The sequence below is a fragment of the Entelurus aequoreus genome, linkage group LG09 (genome assembly GCF_033978785.1).
Source record: "Entelurus aequoreus isolate RoL-2023_Sb linkage group LG09, RoL_Eaeq_v1.1, whole genome shotgun sequence".
NCBI lineage: Eukaryota > Metazoa > Chordata > Actinopteri > Syngnathiformes > Syngnathidae > Entelurus > Entelurus aequoreus.
Window position 1 is genome coordinate 15,592,818 of NC_084739.1, and position 22,299 is coordinate 15,615,116.

General features: G+C 40.2%; 1 protein-coding gene across 1 annotated transcript in view; it reads left to right on the forward strand.

Annotated features, from left to right (window-relative positions):
- pyroxd2 (pyridine nucleotide-disulphide oxidoreductase domain 2) overlaps positions 1–22,299 on the forward strand; it is a 39,892-nt gene that overhangs the window by 2,082 nt on the left and 15,511 nt on the right. Inside the window, exons 2-6 of the mRNA XM_062058174.1 lie at positions 14,972–15,136; positions 15,367–15,386; positions 15,569–15,662; positions 21,310–21,383; positions 21,458–21,613. Coding sequence (XP_061914158.1) covers positions 15,013–15,136; positions 15,367–15,386; positions 15,569–15,662; positions 21,310–21,383; positions 21,458–21,613 — 468 coding nt within the window. The 5' untranslated portion in view covers positions 14,972–15,012. The remainder of the gene's footprint in view (positions 1–14,971; positions 15,137–15,366; positions 15,387–15,568; positions 15,663–21,309; positions 21,384–21,457; positions 21,614–22,299) is intronic.

A 22,299-nucleotide genomic window follows, 5' to 3' on the forward strand; every position in this document is an offset into this window, starting at 1 on the left:
ACACCAGACAGACCGCGGCCCACACAGGAAGTGACGTCAGAAAGAACGCGCCACAGCCAACTTCATAATAAAGCGGTTTCATAACTCGGAGCTAACCAAGACGAGTCATCCAAACACGCCCGTGTTTGTCCTTCCGTCTGTACAGACGCTTGTGGAAATCACACATGAATACTTTAAGAGAAAGCGATTGCAGCTATTTGGGATACAACACTTCTCACAAGGCAAAAGAACTTTCGAATGTCCAGGTCAGTTGTGATTTTACTTACCGAAAAACTTTGTCCATTTGTCGAAGAGAGACAACGAGAATGCGGGCTCCCTGGATGTGATAAAGAAGGGAGCGTGTGCTTTGTATTACCTGGCCGTCGTGGGAAGACTATGGAAAACGGCAAATTCTTTTGGACTGGCAAAGCAGACTGTATCAGATATTGTCTGCCATGTATGTCGCAGACTCGACGTCTAGGTCCAGGGTATATAAAGTCACCAAAAACGAATGGACAATGAAGGTGAAGGCAAAAGAGTGAGGAGTGTCCTGACCAGATATCTAGATCCCTAGAGTGATTGATGTAAAATGTCCTTTATCACATTGTTTACTTTCAAATGTCCATTAAAGATTTGATTCATTTATGATGTCTCAGGTGTGATTCACTACAATAAGGCCCCACAGCACACTGGATTCCAGTTAATTGAAATACCACAACACTGGATATTGTTCAGATAAGTTACATTTAAGAACTTGCACACAAAACAACACTGGAGGTGACTATGATGTACGCATTTTCCGCGCTTGCCTACGAGGTCGCGTTGTGCCGGCGAACGGGAGGGGGTTGGTTCTTAAACGTCCATTGTCTGTGTGTGGACAAGGATAAGGTTTGGTGGGATTTACCCTGGATAACCTTAGTGTAAAAGGGGCCTAAAGAAGTACAGCATGGGGGTGGGGGGTTGTTAAGCTATATCACCTCTTCCGGGCAGCATTATACAATCTGCTCAATTTGGTACCTCAACTCAAGAGTGTTTTGGGATAAGAACTGTCGCTTGACTAATTGTTATACTTTAAGTCAGTGGTTCTCAAATGGGGATACGCGTACCCCTGGGGGTACTTGAAGGTATGCCAAGGGGTACGTGAGATTTTTTTTGAAATGTCTGTCAAATTGAACTGTGAAAAGAAATGCAACAATGCACTATCCAGTGTTGACAGCTAGATTTTTTGTGGACATGTTCCATAAATATTGATGTTAAAGATTTCTTTTTTTGTGAAGAAATGTTTAGAATTAAGTTCATGAATCCAGATGGATCTCTATTACAATCCCCAAAGAGGGCACTTTAAGTTGATGATTACTTCTATGTGTAGAAATCTTTATTTATAATTGAATCACTTGTTTATTTTTCAACAAGTTTTTAGTTATTTTTATATCTTTTTTTTTCAAATAGTTCAAGAAATACCACAACAAATGAGCAATATTTTGCACTGTTATACAATTTAATAAATCCAAAACTGATGACATAGTGCTGTATTTTACTTCTTTATCTCTTTTTTTCAACCAAAAATGCTTTGCTCTGATTAGGGGGTACTTGAATGAAAAAAATGTTCACAGGGGGTACATCTCTGAAAAAAGGTTGAGAACCACTGCTTTAAGTTACAAGCAAACATTTGAGTTCCTGCTAAGACGGCACGATTCTGAAGAATAAACCTAATTACGATTTTTCTCTCCAAAATTGCGATTCAATTTGTGATATTGAAATGTTATACATAAAAATGCATAAAACTGAGAAAATAACAAGTGAAGGAAGACATGTTACTTTTAAACTGTCAATCAACAAATTCTTGTCTCAAGGTATCACACATTAGAACAATACGGAATAATTTACATTCCAAAATAATTGGCTCTATGCAGACAGTTTCAGCTTTTGTGTACATCGTGCTCTTAAACTGAAGAAATAACTGATACAAACTATACAGTGTTTATAAAGTAATGTAATCATTATATATAATAATGCAAGTAACCATTTAAAATGATTTAAACTTGTATTTCTCATGACTGTAGAGATATTTACCATTGTACTGTAATTTGAAGGTAAATAACTTTGTTATCCTTAGTATAAAATACTAATTTCTGTAAGCAAAAAAATGTACTTTAAATAAATATTGAACATCTTAAAAGTGCTTTTTATTGCCTTGTTGGAAAAAAAACAAGGTCGGACGTTGTCTTTTTGTTCATTGCAATCACGACATTCTTGCTCGTTCGTCGGTGTTGATGGGCGTATATTGCCCATCACAACGGGACATTTGGCTTCGTAATCATATTTTTTTCCTCCTAATTTGTGTTACTTTGTGGCACTTCTCACTGGCGAGTCACGAGTCAATTAATACTACTGTTAAATAAACACTCTCAGGTGCTGAAAGCAATGCACAGAGTGAGACGTCTTTCTCCCTGTGAGGCTCAACAATTTTGATTGGCGAACATGTCTGTCACTCAAATGCCGGTGACGGTGGGAAAAAAAAACAAATTAAAAACTATCGCTAAATAAAACCTCAATGTCAATTCAATGTCGATTAATTGTGTAGCCTTTTTTTTTTTTTTACCTTAGTTGGTGTAGAAAATGTCACAGTGAACCCCATAACATCTGACCAAAACATCTGGTCTTAATCGCTACATTAGCTCAAGGCTAGAAATGAACATGACTTTTTTTGCAACCACGAGAAGGAAGAAAGTGAGTGTGAAGGACAGTGCCGAGAAGAAGTGGGTGACAGTCTTTGAATTGTAGAAATAAATCATCAAAAACATGACAGCGTGTGTTGCCAACTTGGTGGAACACTTGGAGAGTAGCACTGCTAGTTTGCACCAAACTGAAACAGAAAGAGTCTATAACGCCAGCCAAAAAAATTTAGATTAATATCTAAACGGTGGAAGCTGCTGATGGTGTGTTTGACTGAGCAGCAGCTTGAAGGAAATACCGTAGAAGTCCACACTCTAAGGTAAATGCAGAACATTATTATTACATTACCTTATAAAACTATTGTAGTTATTTGTAGTACATTATTTTTCATACAATATTTCGGTAACACTTTAGTATGGGGAACATATTCACCATTAATTAGTTGCTTATTAACATGCAAATTAGTAACATATTGGCTCTTAATTAGTCATTATTAAGTACTTATTAATGCCTTATTCTGCATGGCCTTATTATACAACCAGTAAGCCATTCACTAAGAGTCTTCCCTCAATAAGGTTAGGGTTAGGATTAGTGTTAGGGTTAGGGTTAGGGTACTTAGAATATGTTCCCCTAGTGTCCAAATAACTCTAAATTAAGTCTTTGTTACTTAGAATATGTTCCCCATACTAAAGTGTTACCAATATTTCTTATCTAAAAGTGTTTTCCTCTTAAAATGCATGTTACATTTTAAAAATTGTAATGTTTTAAGGCCAAACACCAATTAAATTAATTTAATTGTCATTTATTTCAGGCAATGACATAAAACAAAGTACAAGGTAGACAACACATAACAATATTAATTAATATAATGCAAAAGGTAATATGCAGTATGTAAGCATGATGATCCAGTTTTGCCTGAAAGGGAGTGAGAAGAAGATAATTTATTTAATACCACCCCCTGTTCTCAATTTAGTGATTAATACATTGAGCTTCACTGTTACTTTGTTTTAAGGATTATAATACAAATATTGTATCATAGTGGCATTACCACAGGTAACAATAATTATTACACTGTAACAATAATTTGTATCAACAACGTAGGAAGAATGAACAATGGTAAGGGACAAAATACCAACAATGGTAATAAACAACATAGCAATAATGGCAAGAAAACATTGAGCACATGTTAACACTTTGAGACAGAGTACTACAGGAAGTCAAATTAAAGACCCTCATCTCTATATTTGAACCAGACCCGATGTTTATATAATAGTTTAAATCGATTAATAGTTTGGCATTGCTTGTGTTGTAAGTCCAGTCTGTTCCAGAGTTTTACTCCGCATACAGACACACAAAAACGTTTATGAGTGGTTTGAGCTCTCGGCAATGAGAAATATCCAAAGCCTCTCAAGTTATGAGCCTGCACTCGTCAGTGGTGGTGCACCGGTACTTTTCAGAGGCGGTATAGTACCGAACATGATTAATACTAATACCGGTATACCGTACAACCCTAGTTCAGACGTTATGTTGTGATTTCCAAACATCGCTATCTTAGTTTTATTTATATTCAAGGATAATTTGTGTCCATCCGTTTTTTTATTACGTTTAGTTCTGTGTTTACTTTATTTATGAGCTCATTATAGTCATCATTACTGTAGAATATATTTGTGTCGTCTGCAAATAGTATACATTTCAGAACTTTGGATGTATTAGACATATCATTAATATACACATTAAACAGTTTTGGCCCCAGCACGGACCCTTGGGGGACACCACAAGCAATGCCAAGAGTATCTGATCAATATTGACCCATTTTTACAAACTGTACCCTCGCTGTTAAATAACTTTTTATCCAGTCTCCAGCCAGCCCCCTAATTCCATATATTTCCATCTTATCTCGTAGGATTGAATGATTAATGGTATCAAATGCTTTTTTTTAGATCAATAAATATACCAACTGCATATTTTTTATGCTCAAGTGCATTTGTAATTTCTTCAATAGCTTCAGACCTAAAACCATACTGACCCTCATTGATTATATGATGTTTTCTCAAGAAACGTTTCAAGTCGAGAACTAAATAGTTTCTCTAAAATTTTAGAGAATTGAGGCAAAAGAGAAATTGGTCTGTAATTGGTGAAAGCGTGTTTGCTGTCACTTTTGATGAGTGGAGTTACCTTAGTGATTTTCATTTTACTTGGAAAGCAGCCAGTCTGGAATGACAGGTTACATATATAAGTTAAGGGCTTTACAATATTCAGCATAACTTTTTGAACTGATATCATGTTGATATCATGGCAGTCTGTGGAGCGCTTACTTTTGCACTTCCTCACAGTGTTTGTCACTTCCTGCTCATTTATAGCTGAGAGGAAGAATGACAAAGAATTCTGTTCAATAGTTGATTTTGTAACTCCATTGTCTGGGATATCAACAGCCAACTTAGGACCAACATTTACAAAAAAAAAACTATTGAACTTATTCACTACATTACTCATATTACAAACCCTGTTTCCATATGAGTTGGGAAATTGTGTTAGAAGTAAATATAAACGGAATACAATGATTTGCAAATCCTTTTCAACCCATATTCAATTGAATGCACTACAAAGACAAGATATTTGATGTTCAAACTCATAAACTTTATTTTTTTTTGCAAATAATAATTAACTTAGAATTTCATGGCTGCAACACGTGCCAAAGTAGTTGGGAAAGGGCATGTTCACCACTGTGTTACATGGCCTTTCCTTTTAACAACACCCAGTAAACGTTTGGGAACTGAGGAGACACATTTTTTAAGCTTCTCAGGTGGAATTCTTTCCCATTCTTGCTTGATGTACAGCTTAAGTTGTCCAACAGTCCGGGGGTCTCCGTTGTGGTATTTTAGGCTTCATAATGCGCCACACATTTTCAATGGGAGACAGGTCTGGACTACAGGCAGGCCAGTCTAGTACCCGCACTCTTTTACTATGAAGCCACGCTGGCAAATCATATTTTCTTTTCTCTTCTGCCCCCCTCTCGCTTGTGGAGGGGGGGGACAGGTCCTGTGGCCATGGATGAAGTGCTGGCTGTCCAGAGTCGGGACCCGGGGTGGACCGTTCGCCTGTGCATCGGTTGGGCACATCTCTGCGCTGCTGACCCGTCTCCGCTTGGGATGTTTTCCTGCTGGCCCCACTATGGACTGGACTCTCACTATTGTGTTGGATCCACTAAGGACTGGATTTTCACTAATATGTTAGATCCACTATGGACTGGACTTTCACAATATTATGTCAGACCCACTTGACATCCATTGCTTTCGGCCTCCCCTAGGAGGGGGGGGGGGTTACCCACATATGCGCTCCTCTCCAAGGTTTCTCATAGTCATTCACACCGACGTCCCACTGGGGTGAGTTTTCCTTGCCCTTATGTGGGCTCTGTACCGAGGATGTCGTTGTGGCTTGTACAGCCCTTTGAGACACTTGTGATTAAGGGCTATATAAATAAACATTGATTGATTGATTGATATATATATATATATATATATATATATATATATATATATATATATATATATATATATATATATATATATATATATATATATATATATATATATATACATATAGAAATATATGTATTGATTGATAAATGCACAGAATTTGAACATCCCAGCCCTAAGTAATGTAATGGTTAATAGAATGTAAATAGCATCACAACAATAATTCTAAATTGTAAATTGGGGCTAACAAACATGTCCAATGCTACAAACAGGCCCCAATCAGGGTATGATATTCAGCTAGCAGTTAGCCTGTGAACCTGATGCCAAACAGCCATTAGACTACAATAAAACTGACAAAATGAGTTACAATACAGTTTTAAGCACACAACAAGTGATATTAAAGTGTCTATAAAGTAACTCACTTTGTATTGACGCACACTGCCGATTAAACAATTGACATCGAAGTTCACTTTAACTTTCAGAGCTTGCTGACGTAATGATGCGTTCAACGCCCCCTCCAGTGTCGTAAAAGTGAACTACACTCAAGCAACCAAATGACAGAGGAAATTGGTGCAGCTTCAAAAACACAATGAGCTTAGATTTGGTCTCAGTGTATCTACAAAAACCAGGATTAAACTTTAAGTCACAGTCTTTCTGGGATTGAACTAAAAACACAACATGTAAACTCTTCTTGGTATCAAATACCCCCTTTGTCATGTCCACGTATCAATCCAGTGCTAACTCAACAAACCGTAAGAAACGAAGGTAAAAACTATTCAAAATGGTTTAAGTTCACTTTTCTTTTGTTTGACAAGAGACATTTTGGGGAAACGTGGGTTCCAAATGACAATGTGTTCGAAGCAGAAGACATAAAAAGGGTTGTAAGTTTCATGTGGGTCACCCTTTACTGTGTACCGCTTGCTTGGCCCCGGTATAAAGCGTTTGCTTGCCTAACAGAATTGCTATTGTGACATCCGGTGGACACATTTAGAACAGCAGTTTATTTCGTATAAAAAAAAATATATTAAAAAAAAGCTGCTAATGGACCTCTTCGCGGGCCTTACGTTTGACACCCCTGCACTATGGACACAATAGACAAACAATAACACCACAGGTACAATTAATCCGAGTTCTAAAAGAGAGAGTTCCAGGAGAGATTCATCGATGGAAGCATGACTCATTTGACTTCAACCAATTTTTAAGGACCACTTTAAATGTCAGGTCGGTCCCACAGTTTCTTATGTGAAATATTACATAATGTTGTGCCTGTCATGATCCGTTGCCCGGATCGTAGTTTATTTACATTTTGATTCACTTGTTGTCCAAGTTCTGTTTCAGCACCCCTGTTTTGTGTCTCCTTGGTTGCTACTGTTATTCATTGTTTTCACCTGCCTCTGATTAGTGTTCGGGAGAGCTATTTAGTCCGGCCTGTTGCATCACTCGATCTGGTGCTTTTGCTCGCGCTCATGCAACAAGTTATGTTCCCGTTCCTGCTCCTAGTGTTTTAGACTAGCATTTGTTTGGCTAAACCATTCTTGTTTTCCGTGCCGTGGGCACTGCGCTGCATATTTTTGTGGTGATTTATGGAATAAATCATTCTTCTTAACGGCGAGTCGTTTCCTGACGTTCCTCCGCAACAATGCCTCTAGTATTAATAATTCCCCCCATGATTAATAAAATATTGATTTTTATTCTGATTCTAGATGAGAGCAAACCAATCAAAGCATGTTGTTCAGTATCATGGCCACTGATTGGCTCAGCCTCAGGCAGCCTTATTATATTGAATTAAAGGACTGTATAGGTCAGGCCTGGGCAATTATTTTGACTCGGGGGCCACATTTAGAGAAAAAAATGTGTCTGGTGGCCGGTATATCTATTTTTAGGAACACTAATACAAAACCTCACAATAATGTCTGATTGAATGCTAAAAACGTTATGACAGACCGCCTTAAAAAACGTAATGGAATTTTACATTTTTCTATGAACGATAAAACACTGAATATTGACAAAATATGAATGTTACACCCCCTTTCGATCGACACATTTTACAATCAAGTGAAACGCAACAAAAATGCAACAAACAGTGAAATATGAACGCGAAGGGTACAAAATAAACCCACCTACAATCTGATATATCTGATATATCACTAAGCTCTAGAACTTTGTTGTGAAAATCTCCTTCCGCGTCTGTAGAAACGCTTCCCGCCCACACTGCTTGGTTCCTCGTCTGAGCTGCTGTGACGTAGATTACCATAGTAACTAATTAAATGACCATAGTAACTCATAAGATTACCATAGTAACTGGTACATCATCCAAAAGTGCAGATTCCAACCTTTGAAAGACTTAGTATAGTTGAAGACTTACGGTCATTAGAAAGCATCACTGCACATCATAATGGCAGCTACAGTTTCCATCTTAAAGATCTCAAAAAATTATTTGGGAATGTCCGGCGGGCCACATTGAAAAGCTCAACGGGCCACATGTGGCACCCGGGCCTTAATTTGCCCAGGTCTGGGATAGGTGCTGGAAGGGTGTTATTTATTTTCTTAAGGGGCTTGAATAATGTTAAAAAACTAGTATAAAAAGTTAAGTTTCTTTATGCTTTGGCTATGGAAACATTTGATTTAGAGTTATTGGTTTTTACTTCACAACGGCGTGGCGCGGTTGGGAGAGTGGCCGTGCCAGCAACCTGAGGGTTCCTGGTTCAATCCCCATCTACCAACCTAGTCACGTCCGTTGTGCCCTTGAGCAAGACACTTCACCCTTGCTCCCGATGGGTCGTGGTTAGGGCCTTGCATGGCAGCTCCCACCATCATTGTGTGAATTTGTGTGTGAATGGGTGAATGTGGAAATAGTGTCAAAGCGCTTTGAGTACCTTGAAGGTAGAAAAGCGCTATACAAGTATAACCCATTTACCATTTACTTTGTAGAAATTAGTTTATCGCAGTGATAAACGAGGGACAATGGTGACTACCGTATTTTTCCGACTATAAGTCACAGTTTTTTTCGTAGTTTATACTCAGGAGCGACTTATGTGTGAAATTATTAACACATTACCGTAAAATATCAAATAATATTATTTAGCTCATTCACATAAGAGACTAGACGTATAAGATTTCATGGGATTTAGCGATTAGGAGTGACAGATTGTTTGGTAAACGTATAGCATGTTCTATATGTTATAGTTATTTGAATGACTCTTACCATAATATGTTACGTTAACATACCAGGCACGTTCTCAGTTGGTTATTTATGCCTCATATAACGTACACTTATTCAGCCTGTTGTTCACTATTCTTTATTTATTTTAAATTGCCTTTCAAATGTCTATTCTTGGTGTTGGGTTTTATCAAATAAATTTCCCCCAAAAATGCGACTTATACTCCAGTGCGACTTATATATGTTTTTTTTCCTTCTTTATTATGCATTTTCGGCCGGTGCCACTTATACTCCGGAGCGACTTATACTCCGGAGCGACTTATACTTCGGAGCGACTTATACTCCAAAAAATACGGTACTGTTTTATTTGTTTATTTATTTTTTCCCATAGGAACTTAGACAAAACTTAGACAAACTTTATTGATCTACAAGGTAAATTGTTTAAAAAGTATTCAAACCCTACACCAGGGGTCCCCAAACTACGGTCCGCGGGCCGGGTCCGGCCCCCCAGCATCCAAAATCCGGCCCACAGGAAGTCCCAAGTTAAAAAAAAAGTTTTTTTTGGTGTTTTTTTTATTTTAATTTTTTAAATCTTTCCTTTCTAATCCATTTTCTACCGCTTGTTACTCTTGGTGTCTCCTAGCCGCTCAGGCAAATCATATTGTCTAAAAATGAATTTTCCCATCGATGACGTGACAATGTTAAATGTTGATGAACATCAATGTTAATTGATGTTAAATGACAAAACGGATTATAAAGACAATGTATATATGTATATATATACATATATATATATATATATATATATATATATATATATATATATATATATATATATATATATATATATATATATATATATATATATATATATATATATATATATATATATATATATATATATATATATATATATATATATATATAAATAAATCAATCAATCAATGTTTATTTATATAGCCCTAAATCACAAGTGTCTCAAAGGGCTGTACAAGCCACAACGACATCCTCGGTACAGAGCCCACATACGGGCAAGGAAAACTCACCCCAGTGGGACGTCAATGTGAATGACTATGAGAAACCTTGTATATATATATATATATATATATATATATATATATATATATATATACTGTATATGTATATATATATATATATATATATATATATATATATATATATATATATATATATATATATATATATATATATATATATATATATATATATATATATATATATATATATATATATATGCAGCCTGGACCCCGGCCAAATTTTTTTAACCCAATGCGGCCCCCGAGTCAAAAAGTTTCGGGACCCCTGCCCTACACCAATAAAACCGCCGCCTTACAAACTATTGCAGGGTTGTGTTATGAGAATATAATTCGAAAATGTTTCAGTACATCAGTACATTGTTGGCATGCAGGCCGAATCGTTCTACGGCTGCAGTTATTTTCCATGAAATGTGACGATTGTGTTTTGGTGCATGGTGCGGAATAATAACTTAATCGAATTGTCTCCCTTAATGCTTGAGAGAGCCTCTGCAGGCATGAGTGTTGAATTTCTGCCGACAAAGGGGAACAAAGTGTTAATTTCTGCTTACAAGAACAAAACGTCCTGCTGGTGATCTTGTTATAGCGTATTGACTGTTGTCCGCAGACATTCCTGAAGCGTGCGGCCTGTCAGGATCATTCCTCTTGCCCGAGGCTAATGCTGCTCTAATCCACCATGGGAGAAGAAGGGGAAATCCTAGATCCCCCTCAACAACTCATTTTACTCCAAGAGAGTGCGCGATCTTTATAACCAGAAGACTTATTTTACGTCGTGTAAGCAAAAAGCAAGCCAGATTTCCTCATCATCCAAGAAAAGACGGAACTCTAACATGATTATTGTTTGTTTTTGTCTCGGGTAAAACTATTCCTTCCTCCCGGGGATAATGGCCCTACGGACTGATGATGATGATGATGAGCAATGGCGTTATAAGCAGGCCAGTATTGTCTGGAGAGCCCATCTTGAAACTCTCAGGTAGGCCCTTACTGCAGGCCAACCTCAAATGAACAAGGTCAATAAATGATGAGAGTAAATAACAATGTATCAGAGCGATGATTACAAGGACACCATCAACAATGTTGATGACTTAAAGGCTGGAATATACTCTGGCGTCACGTACTAGCTCGCGTGCCCTCTGACGGCGTCTTGTTTGATTTAAAACTCTACCCTGGGGGGGTGGCACCAGACTTGTACAAAACCAAAATCCCAGTGAAGTTGGCTCGTTGTGAAATTGATAAAAATAAAAACAGAATACAATGATTTGCAAATCCTTTTCAACATATATTCAATTGAATAGACTCCAAAAACAAGATATTTAATGTAAAAAATGTTTGGCAAATAATCATTAACTTAGAATTTAAAGGCAGCCCGGTGGCAAAGACATGCACCCGGGGATAGGTTGATTGGCAACACTAAATTGGCCCTAGTGTGTGAATGTGAGTGTGAATGTTGTCTGTCTATCTGTGTTGGCCCTGCGATGAGGTGGCGACTTGTCCAGGATGTACCCCGCCTTCCGCCCGATTGTAGCTGAGATAGGCTCCAGCGCCCCCTGCAACCCCGAAGGGAATAAGCGGTAGAAAATGGATGGATGGATTTAATGGCAGCAACACATTGCAAAATAGTTGGCACAGGGGCATTTTTACCACTGTGTTACATGGCCTTTCCTTTTAACAACACTCAATAAACGTTTGGGAACTGAGGAGACCAATTTTTGAAGCTTTTCAGGTGAAATTCTTTCCCATTCTTGCTTGATGTACAGCTTAAGTTGTTCAACAGTCCGGGGGTCTCCGTTGTGGTATTTTAGGCTTCATATTGCGCCACACATTTTCAATGGGAGACAGGTCTGGACTACAGGCAGGCCAGTCTAGTACCCGCACTCTTTTACTATGAAGCCACACTGTTGTAACACGTGGCTCGGCATTGCCTTGCTGAAATAAGCAGGGGCGTCCATGACAACGTTGCTTGGATGGCAACATATGTTGCTCTAAAACCTGAATGTACCTTTCAGCATTAATGGTGCATTCACAGATGTGTAAGTTACCCATGTCTTGGGCACTAATACACCCCCATACCATCACGGATGCTGGCTTTTGAACTTTGCGCCTATAACAATCTGGATGGTTCTTTTCCTCTTTGTTCCGGAGGACACAAAGTCCATAGTTTCCAAAAACAATTTGAAATGTGGACTCGTCAGACCACAGAACACTTTTCCACTTTGCATCAGTCCATCTTAAATGAGCTCGGGCCCAGCGAAGCCGGCGGCGTTTCTGGGTGTTGTTGATAAATGGCTCTGGCTTTGCATAGTAGAGTTTTAACTTTCACTTACTGATGTAGCGACCAACTGTAGTTACTGACAGTGGTTTTCTGAAGTGTTCCTGAGCCCATGTGGTGATATCCTTTACACACTGATGTCGCTTTTTGATGCAGTACCGCCTGAGGGATCGAAAGTCTGTAATATCATAGCTTACGTGCAGTGATTTCTCCAGATTCTCTGAACCTTTTGATGATATTACGGACCGCAGATGGTGAAATCCCTAAATTCCTTCCAATAGCTCGTTGAGAAATGGTGTTCTTAAACTGTTGGACAATTTGCTCACGCATTTGTTCACAAAGTGGTGACTCGCCCCATCCTTGTTTTGGAATGACTGAGCATTTCATGGAAGCTGCTTTTATACCCAATCATGGCACCCGCCTGTTCCCAATTAGCCTGTTCACCTGTGGGATGTTCCAAATAAGTGTTTGATGAGCATTCCTCAACTTTCTCAGTCTTTTTTGCCACATGTGCCAGCTTTTTTGAAACATTTTGCAGGCATCAAATTCCATCCATCCATCCATCCATTTTCTACCGCTCGTCCCTTTTGGGGTTGCGGGGGGTGCTGGAGCCTATCTCAGCTGCATTCGGGCGGAAGGCGGGGTACACCCTGGACAAGTCGCCACCTCATCACAGGGCCAACACAGATAGACAGACAACATTCACACTCACATTCACACACTAGGGCCAATTTAGTGTTGCCAATCAACCTATCCCCAGGTGCATGTCTTTGGAGGTGGGAGGAAGCCGGAGTACCCGGAGGGAACCCACGCAGTCACGGGGAGAACATGCAAACTCCACACAGAAAGATCCCGAGCCCGGGATTGAACTCAGGACTACTCGGGACCTTCGTATTGTGAGGCACATGCACTAACCCCTGTACCACCGTGCTGCCGCATCAAATTCCAAATGAGCTAATATTTGCAAAAAATAAAAACGTTTTCCAGTTCGAACGTTAAGTATCTTCTCTTTGCAGTCTATTCAATTGAAAAGAAGTTGAAAAGGATTTGCAGATCATTGTATTCTGTTTTTATTTACGATTTACACAATGTGCCAACTTCACTGCTTTTGGGGTTTGTATATGAAACAAAGTCTAAATTCATTGTGTTCTTTATTGTGTTTTTGAAACTGCACCAATTTTTTCCTCAGAATTTTCAACTAGCTTACAGTGTTTTGACAAGAGTATTATTTCTAATATGCACATTTTCAGAATGTGCTCGTTCCATTTTTGGCCAAAGTAAAACCATCCAACCCACTTTATTTATATAGCACATTTAAACAACAAAATTGTTTCCAAAGTGCTGCACAAAAATATTAAAAACAAGATTCAAATGCTATCCTTAGCTCCACCAATGACTGAATAAAAACAAAATAAATAAATATAAAACCAATATAAACTTAAATATGAATAAAAACAATTTTAAAGGGTAAAACCCAATAGATAGAAATACAAATTTAAAAACACAGAGGACCACACAACTCACATAGTGTTAAAAGCCAGAGAATAAAAGTGGGTCTTAAGACGAGACTTAAAACCCTCCACTGTGGGAGCAGTTCGAACATGGAGGGGCAGAGTGTTCCAGAGCTTAGGGCCGACCACAGAGAAAGCCCTGTCTCCCCTGGTTTTAAGTCTGGTCTTGGGCACCACGAGCTGGAGCTGGCTCTCGGACCAAAACAAAGAAAACAATCTGAAGTTGTCTTTATTCTTAAATTATTATGCCATGATTTTACCAGTCCGGCTCACGTGGAAATGGATTTTTGACACCCCTGAGCTATACGGTATATATTTTTTAAAATGTTTATTATTATTCTTTTTAATAAACCTTTATTTATAATATGCAACATTTACATACAAGCAAAGAATAATCAAAACAAGTACAGAAACAGTACAAAACAGCACTGGGGGGTGATTGTAAACTCAATAAAGCAACTAAAGTAGAATGCAAAATATATATATGTAGCAAAGTGTAAAGCCATGTGCTCACACAAGTTCCGTAAATATTTCAAATTTGGAGCACAGCATCATAGTTTTCACAGCTTTATGGTTGCTATCCAATATCTTTCACAAGTGTTCCCCTACCACTGGTGACGTGGCCCGTTATAGGAGCACTGACCGGTACAAGTCTGCCATCAAGTGGTCACAAGGGGTAATGACAACAAATGCAAAAACGTCTTTAAAAAATAAATGGGATGTTGCAGTACTAATAAAATTATTCCGGCCACATGTTTATGCTTCACAGCAGGAGCTACAATGAGTGATTAATACGAAATATATTATTCCTCACTCACGCACCAGTAACTCTGAGTTACTTGCAGTGGACTTTGGACCACCAGAAGGGGATGGGCTTCAATATGCAATGGCTGCTGCAATGTGGTCTGACCGTGCACGGAGGGTCGCGCACGTCGTGCGGAACTTGCTGGAAAGCAGAGGCAAACACACCGCGTCACCATCCCGGTACGATGCACTGATCATCGGGGGAGGTAAGCTCTGCACACGGTTAAAAAAAACTGTAAAAATGTTTTGAAAAAAAGTTTAATTTCTCAAGGGAAAAACGAGCGTGTACGTTCTCTATTGTTAATGTGGGACTTTATGTAAATTATTTGCAAGATTTGAGCTCGATTGAGGAAAAAAATGGTGCGACTTCTGTTCAAACAAAAAAAGGCTCTTATTGTTGAAAGAAAACTAATATATTTGTTTCCGGTCACTGCAGGGCACAATGGACTAGTGGCAGTAAGTTCCAACTATTCCACAGACATGTATTGTTGTGTATTGTATAATTGTATAGTGTGTGTGTGTGTGTGTGTGTGTGTGTGTGTGTGTGTGTGTGTGTGTGTGTGTGTGTGTGTGTGTGTGTGTGTGTGTGTGTGTGTGTGTGTGTGTGTGTGTGTGTGTGTGTGTGTGTGTGTATAAAGGCTGCCTATCTCCAGAAAGAAGGCTTAAAGACAGCAGTGTTGGAGCGCAGACATGTGCTTGGAGGTGCTGCAGTGACTGAGGAGATCTTCCCTGGTAAGAGGCTGCCATCCTGGGGACAACACTATTGAAACTAAACGTGGTTGTACACACCCCGTTTCCATATGAGTTGGGAAATTGTGTTAGATGTAAATATAAACGGAATACAATGATTTGCAAATCCTTTTCAACCCATATTCAATTGAACGCACTACAAAGACAAGATATTTGATGTTCAAACTCATAAACTTTATTTTTTTTTTGCAAATAATAATTAACATAGAATTTCATGGCTGCAACACGTGCCAAAGTAGTTGGGAAAGGGCATGTTCACCACTGTGTTACATCACCTTTTCTTTTAACAACACTCAATAAACGATTGGGAACTGAGGAAACTAATTGTTGAAGCTTTGAAAGTGGAATTCTTTCCCATTCTTGTTTATGTAGAGCTTCAGTCGTTCAACAGTCCGGGGTCTCCGCTGTCGTATTTTACGCTTCATAATGCGCCACACATTTTCAATGGGAGACAGGTCTGGACTGCAGGCGGGCCAGGAAAGTACCCACACTCTTTTTTTACGAAGCCACGCTGTTGTAACATGTGCTGAATGTGGCTTGGCATTGTCTTGCTGAAATAAGCAGGGGCGTCCATGAAAAAGACGGCGTTTAGATGGCAGCATATGTTGTTCCAAAACCTGGATGTACCTTTCAGCATTAATGGTGCCTTCACAGATGTGTAAGTTACCCATGCCTTGGGCACTAATACACCCCCATACCATCACAGATGCTGGCTTTTCAACTTTGCGTCGATAACAGTCTGGATGGTTCGCTTCTCCTTTGGTCCGGATGACACAATGTCGAATATTTCCAAAAACAATTTGAAATGTGGACTGGTCAGACCACAGAACACTTTTCCACTTTGTATCAGTCCATCTTAGATGATCTCGGGCCCAGAGAAGCCGGCGGCATTTCTGGGTGTTGTTGATAAATGGCTTTGGCTTTGCATATTAGAGCTTTAACTTGCACTTACAGATGTAGCGACCAACTGTAGTTACTGACAGTGGTTTTCTGAAGTGTTCCTGAGCTAATGTGGTGATATCCTTTAGAGATTGATGTCGGTTTTTGATACAGTGCCGTCTGAGGGATTGAAGGTCCCGGTCATTCAATGTTGGTTTCCGGCCATGCCGCTTAAGTGGAGTGATTTCTCCAGATTCTCTGAACCTTTTGATGATATTATGGACCGTAGATGTTGAAATCTCTAAATTTCTTGCAATTGCACTTTGAGAAACGTTGTTCTTAAACTGTTTGACTATTTGCTCACGCAGTTGTGGACAAAGGGGTGCACCTCGCCCCATCCTTTCTTGTGAAAGACAGAGCATTTTTTGGGAATCTGTTTTTATACCCAATCATGGCACCCCCCTGTTCCCAATTAGCCTGTTCACCTGTGGGATGTTCCAAATAAGTGTTTGATGAGCATTCCTCAACTTTATCAGTATTTATTGCCACCTTTCCCAACTTCTTTGTCACGTGTTGCTGGCATCAAATTCTAAAGTTAATTATTATTTGCAATAAAAAAAATGTTTATCAGTTTGAACATCTAAATATGTTGTCTTTGTAGCATATTCAACTGAATATGGGTTGAAAAGGATTTGCAAATCATTGTATTCCGTTTATATTTACATCTAACACAATTTCCCAACTCCTATGGAAACAGGGTTTGTACTTTAGAGTAGTCCGTGTACAGCTGGTACGGCAGTGTGGATTTTTGTAATTCACGGAAAATGACTCCGCATTCCAGGGATTCGCCGCAACTTTATCGAATGCCCTGCGCATTTTGGCCAATCTGCGCCATTTTCCCCAATCGATTTTGTCTCTGAGCGGCACTCAAAGTGCACGTCAACTTTCTAATCTAAATGTATTAATCAATCATCCATCCATCCATTTTCTACCGCTTGTCCCTTACGGGGTCGCGCGGGGGGGTGGTGCTGGAGCCTATCAGCTGCATTCAGGCGGAAGGCGGGGTACACCCTGGACAAGTCGCCACCTCATCGCAGGGCCAACACAGATAGACAGACAACATTAACACTCACATTAAAGGCCTACTGAAACCCACTACTACCGACCACGCAGTCTGATAGTTTATATATCAATGATGAAATCTTAACATTATAACACATGCCAATACGGCCGGGTTAACTTATAAAGTGACATTTTAAATTTGCCGCTAAACTTCCGGTTCGAAACGCCTCTGAGGATGACGTATGCGCGTGACGTAGACCGGCGAACACGGGTATACCTTCCACATTGAAGCCAATACGAAAAAGCTCTGTTTTCATTTCATAATTCCACAGTATTCTGGACATCTGTGTTCGTGAATCTGTTGCAATCATGTTCATTGCATTATGGAGAAGGAAGCTGAGCAAGCAAAGAAGAAAGTTGTCGGTGCGAAACGGACGTATTTTTCGAACGAAGTCAGCAACAACAGTACACAGCCGGCGCGTCTTTGTTTACATTCCCGAAAGATGCAGTCAAGATGGAAGAACTCGGATAACAGAGACTCTAACCAGGAGGACTTTTGACTTCGATACACAGACGCCTGTAGAGAACTGGGACAACACAGACTCTTACCAGGATTACTTTGATTTGGATGACAAAGACGCAGACGTGCTACTGTGAGTATGCAGCTTTGGCTTCTAAACATTTGATAGCTTGACCGTATGTGCGCAACTTTTTTTTTGCGTATGTACGTAACTTTTTTAAAATATATAAGCTTTATGAACCTTGGGTTAGGTGAACGGTCTTTTGGGCTGAGTGATTGTGTGTGTTGATCAGGTGTTTGAATTGTATTGGCGTGTTCTATGGAGCTAGGAGCTAGCATAGGAGCTAGGAGTTAGCATAACAAAGACGTAGGTGTTTTTATGCAGGATTAATTTGTGTCATATTAAATATAAGCCTGGTTGTGTTGTGGCTAATAGAGTATATATATGTCTTGTGTTTATTTACTGTTGTAGTCATTCCCAGCTGAATACCAGGTACCGTGAGTATGCAGCCTTGGCTGCTAAACATTTGATAGCTTGACCGTATGTGCGCGTCATGTACGTAACTTTTTAAAAATATATAAGCTTTATGAACCTTGGGTTAGGTCAGGGGTCGGCAACCTTTACCACTCCAAGAGCCATTTTGGCAAGTTTCACAAATTAAAGAAAGTGATCGGAGCCACAAAAAAAATTTACAATTTAAAAAGAAAAACACTGCATACAGAGCTTAAATGCTTTGTGCTATATTAACCAGGGGTCTCCGACACGCGCACCGCCACGCACTTTAATGTTGACGTTTGATGTTAGTGCAGCCCGCGAGTTTTGAACGAATGATGCTTGATGGCGTCATACTTGCCAATCCTCTCACTTTTCCCGGGAGACTCCCGAATATCAAAGCGTGAGGACACTGCATTTGGCGCCCTCTACAGGCTAGCCTAACAGTGTACCTGTTGACCACACGTAGAATGCAGTTTCAGCTTGTTCACGTAAGCGACAGCAAGGCGTACTACCTCATCAACCACACATCTTACACTGACGGTTCCAATACCCAGAATCCCATGCAGCACTAACTCTTCCGTACTAGTTCAGCAGCCACACATCTTACACTGACGGTACCAATACCCAGAATCCCATGTAGCACTAACTCTTCCGCTCAACCAACGCAAGGAGAGGCGGGGGGGGGGGGGGGGGGTTGATGTGTGGGGGGGTTGTGGTAGCGGGGGTGTATAATCCAGACCGGAAGAGTTAGGGCTGCATGGGGTTCTGGGTAATGGTTGTGTTGTGTTTATGTTGTGTTACAGTGCAGATGTTCTCCAGAAATGTGTTTTTCATTCTTTTTTGGTGTGGGTTCACAGTGTGGCGCATATTTGTAACGTAACAATGTTAAAGTTGTTTGATACGGCTACCGTCAGTGTAAGATGTGTGGCTGATAGCTAAGTATGCTTTGCTGTCTCCTGTGTGTAGAAGTAATAACAACATGCAACATGTGGCTGGACTGGCACGCTGTATGCTATAGAGGACAATTACTGCAGTGCAACTGGGGCACGCCCCTTTGTAAGGTAATTAGAGTGTAAATAGGATTATTTTTCCCTGGGAGCAATCAATGAGAGACACTGAGACCCATAAATCTCCTGGGAAAATCGGGGGGGGCATGTATGTAGCTGAGCCGCATCAGAGTGGTCAAAGAGCCGCATGCGGCTCCGGAGCCGCGGGTTGCCGACCCCTGGGTTAGGTGAACGGTCTTTTGGGCTGAGTGATTGTGTGTGTTGATCAGGTGTTTGAATTGTATTGGCGTGTTCTATGGAGCTATGAGCTAGCAGAGGAGCTAGGAGCTAGCATAACAAACACGTAGGTGTTTTTATGCAGGATTAATTTGTGGCATATTAAATATAAGCCTGGTTGTGTTGTGGCTAATAGAGTATATATATATGTCTTGTGTTTATTTACTGTTGTAGTCATTCCCAGCTGAATATCAGGTCATCCCCGGCTCTCACAGCATCTTCCCTATCTGAATAGCTTCAACTCCCCACTAGTCCTTCACTTGCACTTTACTCATCCACAAATCTTTCATCCTCGCTCAAATTAATGGGGAAATTGTCGCTTTCTCGTTCCGAATCTCTCTCACTTCATGCGGCCATCATTGTAAACAATAGGGAACTTTGCGTATATGTTCAACTGACTACGTCACGCTACTTCCGGTAGGGGCAAGCCTTTTTTTTATCAGATACCAAAAGTTGCAATCTTTATCGTCGTTGTTCCACACTAAATCCTTTCAGCAAAAATATGGCAATATCGCGAAATGATCAAGTATGACACATAGAATAGATCTGCTATCCCCGTTTAAATAAAAAAAATTCATTTCAGTAGGCCTTTAACACACTAGGGACCATTCTAGTGTTGCCAATCAAGCTATCCCCAGGTGCATGTCTTTGGAGGTGGGAGGAAGCCGGAGTACCCGGAGGGAACCCCACTTTGTGAACAAATGCGTGAGCAAATTGTCGAACAGTTTAAGAACAACATTTCTCAGCGAGCTATTGCGAGGAATTTAGGGATTTCACCATCTACGGTCCGTAACATCATCAAAAGGTTCTGAGAATCTGGAGAAATCGCTGCACGTAAGCGGCAAGGCCGAAAACCAACATTGAATGCCCGTGACCTTCGATCCCTTAGGCGGTACTGCATCAAAAACCCACATCAGTGAGTAAAGGATATCACCACTTGGGCTCAGGAACACTTCAGAAAACCACTGTCAGTAACTACAGTTGGTCGCTACATCTGTAAGTGCAAGTTAAAACTCTACCATGCAAAGCGAAAGCCATTTATCAACAACACCCAGAAAAGCAAAATAAGGTTTTTACATGTGTTTTAAAAAGCTATTTAAGTCAATAATTAGTTTGTTGGTGCATGTGGACCGACTGAGTGTGTGTGTGGGGTGGTGATGTCAGGCTTAGGGTGGGTTGGGGGCCCTTTAAGAGTATAATAACAACAATAAATAAGTAATATTAAATACTGAAATGGGGCCACAAACTAAATCTTGTTTAGGGCCACAAAAAGGCGGCGAGTGCTCTGGTAATGACATTTATTCACCTTTGCACTTGCTGCAAGGCCGTGTATAGCATGATTAGCAACAACCTATGAATGTTGACGTAATCCCGCTCTTGTGCGTGCAGGTTTCCTCTTCTCCAGGTGCTCCTACCTGCTCAGTTTGTTGCGGCCGCACATTTACGCCGACTTGGAGCTGAAGGTAAACGAGGCTGCACGCTCACGTCCTAATATGTTTTGTCTTTGAAACAGTCGCCTGTGTGTTTGTTTTTTTAGAAACATGGGCTGAAGGTGCACCTGAGGGACCCCCATGCTTTCACTCCCATGTTGGAGGAGGGGGTGAGGGGGGGTCCGCCGAGATCACTCACCCTGGGCTCAGATCGCGCCGAGAACCGGAGGGAGATCGGCAAGTTTTCCCAGAAAGATGCAGAGGTAATGTAATGATTATCAGTGTTTCCCCCAGAAAATTTGTTAGTTAAGGTGGTGACTCTCCAGGGGTAGGGATTTCACCATCTACGGTCCGTAATATCATGAAAAGGTTCTGAGAATCTGGAGAAATCGCTGCACGTAAGCGGCAAGGCCGAAAACCAACATTGAATGCCCGTGACCTTCGATCCCTTAGGCAGTACTGCATCAAAAACCGACATCAGTGAGTAAAGGATATCACCACTTGGGCTCAGGAACACTTCAGAAAACCACTGTCAGTAACTACAGTTGGTCGCTACATCTGTAAGTGCAAGTTAAAACTCTACCATGCAAAGCGAAAGCCATTTATCAACAACACCCAGAAAACCAAAATAAGGGGGTGGGTGGGTGTAAGGATCGGTGTAACTCGGCCTGTCGCCATCACGTCTCCACCTCGTCGCTGCCACCACAGCCCTGGGGGGGCAATAGACTACAGACTGCGGTGAAGTAGGCCGGCTTCGTCACGTGAAGAAGCCTACAACTTTTGGTTGTGTTTTCCACTCCATTTGCTGAATGGCGATATACTTTTTTCCGTAAAGTAAAAACAAAACAGTCCTAGTTACCTGAGATACTAAGTACGTCATTATTATGACTTAGTAACTTACTAAGTCAAAATAATGACAAAATAATGGATTACTAAGACAAAATAATGG